Raw genomic sequence first — 16,650 nt, 5'->3', positions numbered from 1 at the left:
AATTTTTGACGTTTCTGCTCACTCTAGGCTGGATGAGAAGACTACTATCGCTTGTGATGTCACATGAGTACAACGATATAAAGAAAGAATAAAGAAAATTCAACATATTTTCACTTTTCTTGCTTAACAAAAGAACACTTGACTTCTCTCTTTCAGAAGGCAAGGGGAATAATATTACCCTTAACGTATGTCAGTAGCAAGTCAAAGAAAATGTGCACTTTATTCAAAAAGTAAAGTTTTGTGAAATTCTCTTTTTATTTTCTTTATATGGTTGTACACATATGACATCATGCTAATGCACTGTAGTAGTCTTCTCAGCCAGTTATGCAGATGTTTAAAATATTCATAACTTTTGAACGGATTATCCGATTTTCCCCAAACTTTCACTGATGTGTACTAATATTGCTGCATTCACTCAATCCACATGTCTATGAAGGTGGACTTGTCCTTTAACTATCCCGGTCCAAGTAATCTGTCAGAAAAAATTTTGAAGTTGAAACTTTTTGTGTGTGTGTTTATTCATGCTTGGATTACACTTCTGTATATTCCAAGCAAGGCAAGCTATGGGAGAAAAAGGGAAAAATGTTTAGACAATAATTTTCAAAATGAACTGCACTGAGAAATGAGCAAGTGCTTCATAGTGCAGTGAGCCTCCGGGGAGTTCACAATGTCACATTTAAAGAGATATATACAAAACTGTATGTATGGGATTTTACATAATAAAATAGAATATAAACATATTGTGTTCATGCTCGATAAATAACAGAAAGATCTCAGACTTTAATATGGCAGTAAAAAAAAAGCTTGAACGAATCAGTATTTGTGATGATAAAAAATTGATGAACATATATTTTCTAATGCAACTGATTGACAACATCTTGATGGAAGAATTGCATGAATTTGATGTATCTTTTATGGTATAAATACTGCTACCAAAACTTGTTTCACATCAAAATTTGCAAACAGACTGTAAGTAGATAATATAAATGGATATCACATACATTGATTTGTTATTATTTAGTACACACCTACTGCAGTCCAGTGGGTCTGTGCAGATCAAAGCAATTATTAAATAAAAGATGTAATGGCATTAACAAGCAGATTTTTATCATGATTTTCTTTTTCTGCTGATGAGAATGACATTTCAAAAAGAAAAAAAAAAATGTGTTTATCTCGAATTTAGTATAAGCCAATGAAAATGTGTTCTGAGTTCACAAGCCCAAACAAGCCGATGTAGACCTCATAAGCCCTTTTTACACTTGTGTTTCTTAACCCCGTACTTTCTCTGACCCAGGACTATCGCTAGTCCCGTACCAATTGTTTCAGCTTTTTACACTCGCCAATAAATCCCGTAGAAAAGCTCTTGTCCTGGGCTAAGGAGATAATTGACCTTTTTACACTCGTATTTCTTAGCCCCGTACTTTCCAAACCACATGAATATTCATGATTAGGCTGTGCACTGTACAAGTACACGCACCCATCGGCAGCACTTGATTACCTCGTTTCTGATTGGTCAGTGGGGGGTCGGACTTCAGCCCTTTTTACACTTGTGTTTCTTACAAGCAGGGTCAGATAGTATGGGATTATCGGTGGGGCTAGCCCACTTTGGCAAAAACAAGTGTAAACAGAAAGTGGGCTAAGGAAAGTCCGGTACCAACGGTGGGGTTAAGGCCCCCCCCCCCCCCCCCCCCCCTTAGCCCCACTGTTGGTACGGGACTAAGCAAAAATTTGCAAATGTAAAAAGCCCCTATACTTACCCTTCTTTCAAGGGCTGGGTCAGTTCCTCCTCCCCCACCTCCGTTGTTCTCTAAGCTGGTTACTCTTGTCGTCAAGGAATCTGTTGCGGACTGCAATGTATCTACATCATTCCGCATCGTTTCTAGATTAGCCTTGTTGTTCATGGCCTGAGAAGAGATAAAAAAGACTGTAAGATTAAAGGTCCAGATTACCTTTGGGAGCAGTGATTTAAAAAATTTTCAAAATATCACATTTGATGCATATGCATCTGTCATTTGTACCACAAAACATCCTACCATATAAAGATTTTTGCAATAAAGCCTAAAATATATTAAAAGGAGATATCAGTATTTTTTTCACTAAACCATAACTGTAGATGGTTTAGTTTGGAAACATTTTTATTACACTTATTATTCACATTTTGTACATTTACTGATTCAAAATTTTTACAGCGGTTGTTCCTATCCCTAACTCACATTTTAGAACTATTTTAAAGCATTAATGCTGCGTTTTTGTTTATATATGCAAATGGTAAATTAAATGCCTTTAATGAAAAATATTTAACATCCTCAGTCTATGTATATATGGAATCACCTGAAGAATAGAATACAACTGTATGTATATATTGTCCATAACTATGATATGCTTATTGCCCAACTTGTGTTTTTCTTTGAGTTATGTAATGAAAAGAAATTGTAACGATTTAATGATATAACTAAAGAGCAGTCTTTGTTTGATAGTACTTAATGTAGAGTTTTCAAGATGCTATCTGTGACATACATTTGTAACTACAGAGCGAAAATCGTATTCAGTTCAAATGTTACCATATTTAAAGAAAATATTCTGGTTTTGGACTAAAATCTTGACTGGATATTCCTTCTCATATTTTTTTTTTCATTAACTCATTCAGACTACATGAGTTTTGATTTATCATAGTGATGCTTCATCTTTAGATACCTGGTACCCACAAGAAATGGCAACACCTTGGGACTGAAATGTTGTGGGAATTAAACTGTTGCTATTCTTGGACAGAATTAAAAATGCCTCCTACATTGGAAACAACAACAACAACAAAATGTGTGATGTATCCTTTTATTTAGTGTTTGGTTTTTCCTAGTTGAATTTATCTCTTGCAACTTTCTATGGATATGCTTCTTGATAGCACTGCCATAAACACTTGAAGGAAAACTAAGCTGCACAATTGCATCCACAATAAATGAAATCCCTTGTTTAAAAAAAAAACAACAACTTTCATTTGTCATTTAATCAGACTTAATTTTGTAACAATGTCCTGCTAGTTAGCCCAAATTAAGTTTTTTTTTATTATGTTCAGGTATCTATTGCACATACATATCTGTACAGTATACAGCATCTGTAGAAGAAAGACCGACAACTTAGAAGTAATGTGCTTACTCTCACTAAAAGAGAATAGGCCTTATGTTAGACAAAGGAAAAATCAGAGTCAGTGTCACTGAAACTACAATATAGAATATCCCTTACCAATGGTGACTGGACAATATAAGGTGTATCACTTGCCTCTCTAAAATGATAAACTACAGATCATCTTTCCCATATTGTACTTGTAAGTCATACCATGGACCTACAAAGTCCATGGTCATGCAGACACAAGACATCACCAAAATCGAGATCTGTCGATGAATGAGGCGGGTGAATTAGAAGCCGATGGATGTTGTCACTGTAATTGCTCTGGTGTTGGCTTTCTACACCTGACCTTGATAACACAGTAACACAACTCCCCCCCCCCAACTTTCCACTTTCCACCCACCCCACAAACTACAACAAACAAACAAACAGACAAACAAATCCATGACCACGGAATAAGCAGCACAGGGCAGCACTGGGATACGCCCACTTTAATCTTCGACACAGGGGCAGTTTTCTCACCCAGCTTTGAATGAAAATATTACAAAAATGTGCACAAATGGGTATTCACCTACGTATTGGTCTCACCTTTCTACACATACTGCATACTGATAACATATCTACATTTATGTACATGTAGGGAATTGATTGTCCTGACATTGCTTAAAACTGTGACAACTGATTTCTAGGCTAACAGCCAGGAGAAAATGGAAGAAGTATTACAAAATTTCGAGAAAAAAAAATATATCAAAAGAGACTAGATGGCAGCGAACAAAGCAGACCCACATAATGACCCAAAGAAAGTAGTTGTTTGTATCATTAAAAAGTGTCAGGATTGATGATTTTAGTGATTTTTACATACATTCCTCCAATCTTTACCACTGTTCCTGCTAGGAATAGTGATACGTTACTTCAGCAATGCCGCTTTGCTGCTTTTCATTACTGTTGAAATAAAAAAAAAAACAATTTAATTTCATCTCGTTGTCTCGACTGTGTTGAGTCTAATGCTTTAATTGCTCAATTATCTGATTGGTATGTTTGTCTTGCTCTCCATCTTTGTAGAGCACAATGCTCTATGTTTCTGTTATCTCTTCTACTGACATTGCCCCTCTGAACTGAATCATGATTATCTAGTGGTATCATTTTATGATACCATGACCATGAATACAGTTACCACGGAGAGGAGTCATCTCAGCAATTAAATGGTCTTAAAGGGAAGGTAAACCCAAAGAACAATGTGGATTGAGTGAAAGCAGCAACATTAGTAGAACACATCAGTGAAAGTTTGAGGAAAATCGGACAATCGATGCAAAAGATATGAAATTTTTAAAGTTTTGGTGTTGGAACCGGTCTGGATGAGGAGACTACTAGAGGATATGACGTATGAGTGGACAACGATACAAAGAAAAAGATATAAAGGAAATTCAACAAAAATTCACTTTTCTAGAATTATGAAAGAGCAATGGACAACCGCTTTCAGAAAGCAGGGGGAATAATTGCTACCCTTAACATTATGCCAATATCAAGTTGATGGAATTTGTAAATTTCATGAAAAATGGATTTTTTGCAGAATTTTCTTTATATTTTCTAGGTATTGTTGTCCACTCATACGTCATAACCTCTAGTAGTCTCCTCATCCAGCGGTTCCAACATCAAAACTTTAAAAATTCATAACTTTTGCCATCGATAGTCCGATTTTCCTCAAACTTTCACTGATGTGTTCTACTGATGCTGCTGCTTTCACTCAATCCACATTGCTCTGGGGTTTATCTTCCCTTTAAGGCTCCTGCCTCACTTCTTTACTGGTCAGCAAACCATGACAAAAAGCCAGATAAATCTTAAGTAAGTAACTAAATAGCAACAGCTTTCATTGTCTGTTTACTACACACATCATTTGTCAGCTGGGAGTGTCTTTAAATGAACGATAGCCTCGCTGACATTTGAAAAAGGAAAATCAGTTTCAACAAGGTCAATTCTCACACAGAAATTACCACTCTGTGGATTGGGATGCCCCAAAATCCACCTTATTTCATTGCCGTTGAACACATGGTCAAAATAACATTTCCAAGCTGCAAGACAGAGCAATCCTAATTACTAATAAAAGGTGGGGCCCACTTTTTATCACTATCAATTTGTTCTGATTTCTTTTTGGGTGTCTCAGCCATTCGAAAACCAATTTTCATCAAATAAACTTTGAATTCCTTTTAGAATGGTATGCTCTGTACTATCAATTTTATGAAGTGGTTTCTTGGTATCTCGCAAAAAAAAAAAAAAAAAAAAAATTAAAAGCCCAATCCTCATCTCTACCAATACTATACCATCCCTTTAAAACAATGACTTGAGAATGACTCTGGCTTGGGTACCTCTCCCAAGGTTTAGTGTGGCTAGTAAGATAATGGGATTACAAAAAGAAAATCCATCTTTTTCTTCTTCTTTTTTTTGTTTCAAATGATATTCATAAACATTGCATCAGGGGGGGTTTACATGGCAGTTTGAGAGTGAGGTTTGCATTGCGATCCAAATCTCACTAATTTGACTGTGTGAACGCCTAGCAAGCCACTTGCCATTAATTAATATAATAGTAATTTTTTTTTTTTGAAAAAAATTTTGGATCACAAATCCAAAATAGAAGGGATCGTTTTATTTCCAGCCTGAACATGCCCTTTTGATAATATTGTATCAATCTGGGAGTTTAATGACTTCCTGTCTTCCACTCATCCCAAGGACAACGGACCCTGGTTTCTCATATTTCTCCAGGCATTGTTGATAAAAGGAGGTTAAATAAGGGGTAATACAGCATAATCATTTCCCCTTTCCTACATCTATGCCAGCTAAAAGGAGTGCATTGCCCTTACAAAGTGTAATCTACACCAAGTTCAAGAGGACTCTGATGAATACAGTAAAATCGGAGATGAACAGAATAAAAGAAATTTTATCAAAATTGGACTTTAGACAATTATGAAAGTTGTTAAATTTCACCCATTTTTGCACACATTGGAAGAGGATATTACTACCTTGCAATTCTCACCATTGGCTTTGCTCACAATTATCAATTAGAATTTTGTTTTAAGTGTGCAATTCAGCAACTAATCTCTCATTTCTTTTCAGTATATAAAATCATATTACCTATTTCTGAGGAAAACTTTTGCTCTTTCCTACCTTTGAAATTCATTTAAACATGAAGCAATATTTCTGTCAGTTACGTAATCAATTCACAAATTTCTGTGACCCCATGAAATTCACAAAATAAGACTGCAGTGAGATGATGGCTAAAAAATTACATGCACTCATCTTCATAGATGATACTTTGTTTTTAAATTGTACACAAACAATAAAAAATTCGGAAGAAATTCTTGTATTTTAACAGATGTTTAGGTTTCAACTGATCATTGTGGTCTATAAATGCATTCTTGTTATTTATCACCACAGTAAAAGAACCAATTTTTCGAAAGAAATAGGCCTATCTATTTTAACAGTCACCAACAAAGAGCATGTAACAGTATTCTTTCTTGGTAGCTGAATAATAGAGCAACAGATGAGCAGTATCAAGCAGAGATACTCAGCACAATATCTAGAGTCAAGGAGAGTCACACAAAAGCATTGTACGTACTGCAGAAATACATAGCGTTGTATGTCTGTATCAATGTCTGTCTGTGTTCCTGACTCTTTCACAGTTCCCTTAAAATCTTGATGGTTGTTTCTGAGAACCTGTACGGGTTATGTACACTGTTTTATATTATATTGTGCATCACATAATGCCAAGAGAGAGAAGCTAAAAGCTCTAAGGAAAGTGGATTAAAGAGAGAGGAAATTGTAAGCCGACACAGCAGGATGATGATAGTGCAGTTAGTTGCTGAGTCCATTCAAGTATTGCAATTCAATTACAATTTCATGGACCTGGAATCAGTTGAATCACTCTATGTCAAATGTTCAGTCGAAATAGTGGGAGGGTCCCCATTGACTACGATTCCCAGCTTCACTTAAAGCATGGTCATAACGGACTATATCCTTGAATAGTCTCACGAAGTCTGGCAACCCTTTTAGTGGGGTGATCTGTTTTGCAATACCAGTCTACAAAGTGCTGGGAACCAATGTGTGACAGGTTCTGCTTACCCCGCCCCTGTCGGTATGGCCTTGATTCCCAAGAGACCTCAAGTAACATGGAAATTGCATAGGCCTACAGGCAAACGGGAGTACGAACCTCTCTTCTGATGTCAAGAAATGTACTGTAAAATGCACACAAAAATACTTCTCTACAATATATGCACTGAACGCCATCGCGAAAATTTCATTTCACAAAATAGGCTGTTCGCTCCAATTCACAAAAATTTCACAAAGCGAATATACAATGTATGTTGTTTTACAGTATATAGGCCTTCAGTAATAACTTGTTGAGATCAGAAAACCCAACAAGAAAGCTTTGTTTTTGCTGATGTGCACGTCAACAAAGTCACAATACTTAGAAAATCCCCATGGAATCCCACTTTCTTTGCTCATTTTTCCACAACTTAAAAAATTCATACTTTGAACACACATATATTCGTACATGTACGCAGAACTCATGGTTATGGCGTCTATTAAGGAACTGTGACATGATTCAATATCTCAACGACAAAAATATTAGAAAGGTCATTCATAATTGCATATAAAATGGCCAAAAGAACAAAGTTATTGTCATCATGATAAACTAGCCAAATCAGTACACTGTACATACCAACCAAACATGCCTTCTGTGTATTCAAAAAATGCTTTTATTCCAAGATGGTTTACAAATTCACAAAATACATAGCAAACCACAGTCGATATGTTACAATATAGAGACGATATTTGCATGAAATGTGGCTGTACATAAACACCTATAAATTTCTATCTTTAGTCATCTATGACAGAGTTTATCAACAAAAAGCTTCATAAAGAATTCTGACACTGTAGGCCTATATGATAAATGCTGAAATTTTAACACATTGGTACATATGCAAAAATATTAACCCTAGTCCTGATATGAATGTGACATGCAAGCATACATTTCTCCATTCAGTACTTTACACAAATTTAACCACTTGTGATATTGTCGGGAAGTCCCAATTCTCGAAAAATTAGACTCGCTGAATATATGGCATAGATGACAATATAACCCGATCAGAATGGGTGTCTGGATACTACCAGTAATTGATAATGACTACAATGAACCTAATCCTACCGTAAGACTTTCTCGTGTCACCATGGCCTTCCCACTGGAATGAATGAAGTGGGCTTGCTCAGGATTACAACCACATCAGGTTTGAATGGATTACGGAATGCCGATGAAAAGGCTTGGTAAGTTAAAGCTAAATGCCTGGGTACACAGAGGGTTTAAATGATTCAACATAAACTAGTTTTATTCCAATGGTGGCATACACAAAAGGTGTATCAATGGCTTGCTTTTATCGAAACAGTCACTGCTACCAGAGTCGCAAGTGGGTTCATCTTCAGGGAAGTTCAATATTTATATCTAGTGGTATTTCAAATGCAAAATATTTTCATCAAAAAGTCCACATTGTGTGCCATGAGAACACTTGTTGTCATCATACTTTCGATCAGGACAACTTCTGATCTTTGCATCAGTGTTTTGCACTTTGATACCATGTTCCAAATATCATGACCTACTTTCAACAACTGAAAGTTTTAATGCTGAATAAGGAATTCCCACATTTGTGCAGTAACTGTTGGAGGAAATGTTTATACTTCTTCTGGATTGAATATTTTACAGACTACATTGTAGTGACACGACTTTCTTACAATCCTCATCTATCTGAGGTAATAGTGCAAACCCTTAAATGTCAAGAAACAGTATTGATTTACTGCATTACAAGGTGCTGGCATGCTACAAACGGACAGAGTTCAAAGGTCATAGGGAGCTTAAGGGGCTTAACCCTGCAGAGATGTTTCAAGGGAAATGTCAAGGTTGTTAGCTCAGACTACAAGAATAGCTTTCTGAAGTGCAGTGCATCATAGACAATGCAATGCAACAATTCTTGTTTCAAATAGATAACAACATCAAATATATCTATGTCTATTATTAAAAGGAGCTGCTAAATTCTATTATTCACATATTGCACACATGTTGGAGAGTGTCTCTTACTCTTCCAAACCATATGTATGCAATGTCAGCTGAGAACACATAACAAATAGAACGGAAAACAATTTAATTTCTTGAAAAACAGAACTGCACTACGAAAGCAAGATGTTGATTTGTAGCATGTGTACAACATTCTGTTTAATATACCAGGGTAGCAAGTAAAGATTATTGGAAATCAGTGAATGCTGCAAAGAAGGTCAACACAAAGTTTCTCTTTGTTTCTATACATAGCACATCTTTAGTACTAGTCACATCCAATTTTAGTTCCCTCATCTCTGTTTCAAGTTTCACAAGACATGAACAGGAGCACAAGGAAGGTGTACACGCTGAACCCACATAAATGAGAGGACAATTACCAAGACCTCTCTCACTCACTGCACATGAACGACTCACAGTCCTGTGGAACTCACCATCCATTTGACTGTTTTCTTCAGCCTCATAGGCACGGAGAAAGTTTTACCACGCTCGTTGTTTGTTCACGGAAGGCATTAGTAACCACAGGTATGCAAAGTGCACCCTACTTTCTTCACTGCAAAAATGTAATCAGGGAACTACGAGTAGCTCTCGGTCCACAGAGAGTTGTTATGTACTGGGAAGCTGTGTTTCCATGAATTCCATTTAAGAGGAAATACTCAAGATTGCAGTAATCTTGGACCCTGATAGGTAACAAAATCAATGTACAGGTGTAAATGCATGCACTGATACTGACCTTCACTGCAGGTAAAACTGACACAGTAATATTGGCCAACTCTGTTACATTTTGCTATTTTGCTCAGAAAAGAAATCATCTACCCTGATTTACCTCTCAAGTTTCTGCACACTTAGTCAATTTTTCCACCTTTGTCACTATTAAGAATACAGTGAACAACCGACGCTTGTATAACTTGCTATTAAAGTCCCCATTCTGAGGATACTCTCCAGCATGCTTACCAGGTCTTTATAATAATTTTAATAAAACACTGGGAGGAAATTGAGGAAAAATCCTACAGTATTTTCGATAATATGCAGCTTTGCAAATCATCTGGTGCGATGTTAAACAGCACTGCGTAAAATTCATTTGGGGATCAATACGATGAAATTAACTTTTATCTTTATGACCTACACTGTGTAAGAAACATTTTCCTGACATTAACCTCACAAACTTACCATAAAACAAAACAAACAAGCCTCAAATAGGAAGTGTGTACAATGCTTGTCAGGATATCTGCTGAAACAGAATAAAAACACAGCTCTACGGATTACTTTTTCACTATTTCGTATCCTAACCCCCACATGGAACAGGGGAGTTTTGTAATGTAGCATGTAATCTGATTGTTAGATATGCACAACCAAGGGAACAAAAACTGTTCCTCGACAACATGAAAGTTTGGCCGAGCTTGTCCCACCATATGTACAACAAGGTGTGTACAACAAACAAATACATATACAATTGATTTTACTAATAGACTTGGGGTTCAATGTCAGTTCCACAAGACCTAGAGCCTACAAGGCAAATGAAGGAATTGTATACCTGCAGAGATCATCCAAAGAGACATATTCATTGAGTCAGCACTCATAGTTCCAAAATCAACAGTTGAGAACTGGTGGTGCCACTGTTCAAATCTCATGCTAGGAACTGTCATCACTTCAGTGTTTGTTTTGGGGTTTTTTGGTTGTTTTTTTGCTTGTTTTTTTTTTTGCTGTTGTTTTGTTTTGTTGTGTGTTTTGTTTTGCTTTGTTTTGTTTTGTTTTTTGGGTTTTTTTTTTTTTTTTTGGGGGGGGGGTTAATTGTAAAAACAGCTCTGCATATGAAATGAAATGAGAGTGTGCAACCCCAAATATGAATTGATGCCTGCCATATTTTGCTCTATAAAGAGATACTAGTAATTACCGGCATCCTTGGAAGAAAAAGAGATCTGGCTTGTACTTACTGTTCTGGACACCTCCGTCAGGTCATAATTATCAATATTAACTCTTCCATCTCCCCCTCCAGTCTTGAAGGTAATGTTGTGGTTTGCCCCAGTTTGGAAGATGAGGTGTCCATCATTGGTGACAATATTTGGTCTGTAAAGAAAGATGAGCAACAAAAAAAAATCATGCATATGAGTGAAAACCATGGGAAGCGAAGGTCACCTGGTTGATGGCATCCCTGTTCACATCACTGTTCTTTGTGGGGCTCTGCCAGCCATAGACTCAGTCTCAGACTTATCAAATCTCTAGATAAGCTTAGTCTCACATTATATTGAGTTCAATAAGGGCTTGGGCGAAGTTCTTGTCTGATCTCATTCTGAGTCTAAACCTAAATCAGAGATGATTTGCATGGAGTAACAAACAAATTAGACTTGTAAATGTTTGAACAAGAGTGTGAACATGGCCAGACTCCCTTTAGGCTGAATTCAAGCTTCCACTCCCTTTTCACACTACAGCTAACTCCAGGGATCAATTGCAACGTGTACCATTACCATGTTCACATGATATTGCCCCTCCAGATTGAACCCCCAAGTGGGAACTGTTATGACTTTTTACCCCCGTTTTTTGTGCTGCTGTATGAACTTGAACAGTATGCACACCTGATGCACAGGGAGTTGGATTTTCAGACCATAGCATGCATCACCAAATTCAGTAATGGCTCCATCCCGAGGATGGGGCAGCCCCAGCAAATTTGTAAACATTTTGCATGTGAATGGAAAGTGGGCTTGTTCAAACAACTGACTTTCTTACATTCGTGACTACTGAATTGTTCAAACCCATGCTTGAAGACTTCTTATTGAATGGCTTCTGTTCAACCTGTCCGACACAAACAACTTTCTTGGCATGCTATAGATTCTCAAGTAAAAAAGCTCAACTATCTAAAAACAAAACAACAACAACCACATGAGGTACACTAGATACACTGTACCTAAGTATTTCTGTTGGGATGATTACACTACTGAAAAATGATCACTGAAACTTTGGAATTAAAAAGGGAATGCAGTCAAGCACAAGTACTGAGTAAAGTCAGTATACATACTGGTAATTGGTATAATGCACCTTGTGTGTGCTATTATAGACAAACTTGAAGAACAAGATGCACTGAATCATTGGACTGTGCAGGACAGATGTTCACGTAGACCAGATGCTTTCAGTGAACAAACACAGAGAGCCATTTGGTAACCACATTCTACAAAATCCTATTACATCACAGGACACACAATTCTCAGAAAGGGGAAAAATTCTGAGAGCTTGGCGGGCACCAATTTCAGAGTTCTCCAATGTGGTGACATAACATTTGCTCTTACGACAATTGCTCCAGTCTTATTTTCTCCAAGGACTTCGGGATATATACAGCTGTATGGTTGTGATAGCTTTGTAGGTTTAGTTTGATGTGTGGATTAGGATCAGGGTTAGGGTTATTTTTGTGGGTAGAATTCATGTTTGGCTTAGCATGCAGATATTTCATTTGAGCAATTGCTGCAGGAGCAAATACATGTCAACAAGAAAAAGGAAAAAATAAAAGGTAGCCCTAAACTACATTGTAATTAGGAACTTTAAATTTTTGGTGTGTTTTTTGTGTAGTAAAGTGTATCCATTCCCATCCCTTGACAGATTTAAGAAAATGGCATAATAATTCAGTATACCATAGAAGTTTTTTTTTTTTTTTTTTTTTTTTTTTTTTTTTTTTTTTTTTTTTTTTTTATTAGCAGATTCAACAAGAGAGGAGTGAGAATCTATCTGAATTTGAATCTGAACATGAAAATCACAGCCATTCATCTGGCCACCGACTTTAATAATTGATTCCAGTCCAGTTATCCATACGAAATAAGTTTATGTACATCGCAATCTAAAAATTTTCAGAGGCAGAATCACAAACCTAAATACGTTTGAAGCATTTTCAGGCGTTGGATATACATGTACACGTGTAATGCAACCACGTTTTCCAGCGCATTTAGAAACACCAATTGGAAAACACCATTCAAAGGACATTTTGAAAAGCGTTTGAGACCAACATTGCCTTTCTGCGAGTAGATAAAACACGATGCCGTTTTGAAACACATTTATGTCTCAAGGTCAACTACTAACCAGCTGTTTCCGGTTGCTGAGAAAACTGTGCACCATTTGTTTTTCTATCCGTTATTTGTGTGTGAATGTTTGGTGGTATGCAGTTGACCTTGAACTCGTACTTACCAGGTCAAATAGCACAAAGCAGCTGCTCAGTGGCAAAACTTGAATTGTGATTGCACGATGGTTAGATAAACGGGACACCCATAGAATCGCATTTTAAACCACATTCGTAAACCGCCATTTAAAACATGTTTTAAAACATGATTCTCTTTCTCGTGTTCGATAAATGCAGCCATGGTCTGACACGAAAGAGTAAACTTTATGTAAACAACAGTAAAAATTTGATCAAAGTCAGATAATATTTAGGGAAGTCATGAAATTGTGAGGTTTCACTTATTTCTGCAGAACAATTCTCATATAAATGATAGGAATTATGCTAATGAGTGAGCTGATGATGTCATAACCACACAATCATCCACTGATTTTGTTTAATAAAAATGGTGACAATTCAATGTTTCTGTTATTAAAATGTACAAAAATGATGTTATTCCTGGTTGAATAACTTCAGAATAATGATCAGTTAGGATGATGTGAGACTGGGGTAGAATTGAGAAACATTTTGAATGAAATACTAAGTACTGGACAGTGGACATTTAAAAATTTTACATACAAACTATGAGGAAACACACACACACACACACACACACACACACACACACAAAAACCCACATCACATGCATGTATTGTTTAGACACCAAGAGTCACCAGAATGATTTTCATAAAGAAGTTTGATTTGGAATGCTTGCATGTACCTACCACTACTCTGCTCTGGAAATCAAAAAAAAAAAAAAAAAAGTAAGGCACTTTTCTGTGCCACACTAACAACTGGAGAGCTCTGACACTTAAAAAGAGGGTCACATTTATCAAAAAGAAAAAACAATACTTATAAAATTCAAAATTTAGCAGTCTTACACGAACACATTTCAAGTGACTTTGATGTACAGACCCTCTTTGTAGATAAGGAACTTCACAGGTGTACAGCTCACAAATACTTAATTTTGACAAAAAAGGGGAGAAAGGACAGCCACTACACAGAAGAGCTGGTTGAAAAAAAAAAAACAATCCTGGTAGCCTGGTATCCTGGCTGCACTACCAGGAATTCTGTAAAGAGGGGCGTAACTAATATTTTTGGTGCCACTTCCAGGTTTCACTTCATTTTTTTCTTTTTATTTCTTTTGGTTTTAACGAAAAATAAAGGGGGCGTGCGCCGGTTGCGCCCCCCTCTGGATCCGCCACTGCTATTTGATCTAAATTTTGATTCATGCCAACTAAAACTCAGGCAAGATCATTTAAATTCAGGCAATGAATGGTGAATGAATGAATGACATTTGACATTTGTGCCTACATTGTAGCTTTGACTCTTGGCTGCATCCATTATCTTCATAAAATCTGGCTTCAGACCATTGATTGATACTAGCAGGGGTAGTGGGGCATTTTTTTTTTTGGGGGGGGGGGGGTGGGGGAGTGGGGCTGGGGGATGGTGGTCAAGGGTAAAACATTTCCCAGGTTATAGTTTCACAAGTCAGCCTCCTCCGCTCCCTCCTGTTCTGCAGTCCCAGACTAGCTTACTACTATGGTACTAGTAGTAGTACTAGTAGTGCCTAGCAGTACTAGATGTCTATGTACAATGTATCCCCAGTTCAATACATTAAATCCCATCCAACCCTCCCCCCCCCCCAAAAAAAAAAAAAAAAAAAAAAATGTGAATGTGATTACCCTACTGAAAACACATTAACACAAGGTCATTGCCAATTTGGGTGATGGGCTGATAGCAGTAACTCAAAATCTAATGAATTTCTACCAGGAAGGAAACACTTGGAGGGTGAAAACAGAAAAACACACACACCACCACCAGATCGGCAGATGAGATAGATACAGTTAGTCAGAAGAACGAACTTCCAGAACAGAAGTTCATGGAAATGCAAAGGGTACACACATGGTATGGCATGGGATAACATCAATACTGGAGAATAAAGGAGGTTCTTCACAAGATCCATTCGGTACACTTATAATATTATAACGTTTCCACTGTACTTTGAAGACTTGGCACACGTCCCGCTTCGTCCACGGGTTCCAAATGAGATAACGACATCCCTGTCGAAAGGGGCGGATCCCTCAAACAAGCTGGCTGACAAACGACGGTCGGCTCGACTCCCTACCCTGACGTTAGTCAGAACAGGGGGGTCGACATTTACTCGAGGCTTATTCGCAATGTTGCGAATCAGATGAACACTCGTCTATATAATGTACGAGTAAAGAAACAAATAACTGAAATAATACTTTCACTTACTGGTTGTTATTGTCCGCTGCTCGTTTTTCCCGCGACTCTCCCAAGCACGCTCCTAGTCCTACCACAAGCAGAACGGCCATAAGTTCTGGCCATGATATATGCCACCTTGCGGTCATGGCACGAAGACGCTTTCACTCACTTGAAGAAACTTGAGTCGTTCATGAAAATCCTCTGACTGAACTGTAAAGAATAAGGGGTAAATCTCCAACTTGAGCAGTTCAATTCGAGCACCAACGCACACAAGGGCAAGCTCCTAACAGGATGTATACGTCCAGTGAGAAGTTGGAAGAGTTACATCAGTTCTCGAGGAGTACACGATGGCTTACGGAAGGCGGGGGCATGAACACTCGAAATGATGATGGAATATCGAATCGTGTGAGTGTGGTGGTGTGTGGGTGAGCGAGCCGAGCCGCCCGCACGAGTAGGTCGATGGATACTGTGTACATTCGTACGAGATTATTATTACGAGTACGTGGAGGGGCTTGCACGCTAGCAGCCCCCCCCCCCCCCCCTTCACTTTGATCTACTGTGAGAACTGTACCGTGAGAGGATGTATGGAGAGCAGCGTAGACCATAATGTGCAATGTACATCGCCATTCTAAAACAAGCAGAAAGAAAATCAGTAGGCCTATAGTAGGCCCTACAGAACGCAGACTATAAGAAGGTTCAGGCAAGAAGGGTCATTCCAACAGCTGTCAGTTTTCTAAACGAATTCTGTTACTCACAAAAAAATCCACAGGTGCATTCGTGCCTTTGAAATCGGGGTCCGATGCCGCTATCTTTCTGAGCAATCTGAAGATCCATCTTTACACGCAATTTGCACAATTTGTATTCGCGCGTCTCCGTGACACCACTACCATTACAGCTCATCTTCTGAGATGGAGAAAACTTAACTAATGATTAGACCTACTTTTAGTATACATACCATCATACAGACATTATCTTCCTCAGAGAGTGCTGACTGGTCTATGAGAGTAGACGTGAATCCATTGTCTTCCTCTCTGTCGGACAGAGACAGTTTTGCTTATTAAAAAAAATAATA

The 16,650-nt window shown here is 37.7% G+C and overlaps 1 protein-coding gene across 1 annotated transcript; it reads right to left on the bottom strand.

The window, feature by feature from the left end:
- Positions 1 to 1,017: 1,017 nt before the first annotated feature.
- On the bottom strand, positions 1,018 to 15,896 carry LOC139722594 (uncharacterized). The gene is made up of 4 exons (XM_071633897.1): positions 15,609 to 15,896; positions 11,149 to 11,281; positions 1,758 to 1,904; positions 1,018 to 1,047 (listed from the first exon to the last, which is right to left on the bottom strand). The coding sequence occupies exons 1-4, from the start codon at positions 15,722 to 15,724 to the stop codon at positions 1,018 to 1,020; spliced, it is 426 nt and encodes a 141-aa protein (XP_071489998.1). The 5' UTR covers positions 15,725 to 15,896.
- Positions 15,897 to 16,650: the final 754 nt, after the last annotated feature.

The sequence above is a fragment of the Diadema antillarum genome, unplaced genomic scaffold, assembly GCF_040938485.1.
Source record: "Diadema antillarum isolate AM-2024a unplaced genomic scaffold, OU_Dant_1.0 scf00000167, whole genome shotgun sequence".
NCBI lineage: Eukaryota > Metazoa > Echinodermata > Echinoidea > Diadematoida > Diadematidae > Diadema > Diadema antillarum.
The sequence above is the reverse complement of the archived record's forward strand: the minus strand, read 5'-3'. Positions and strand labels throughout refer to the sequence as shown.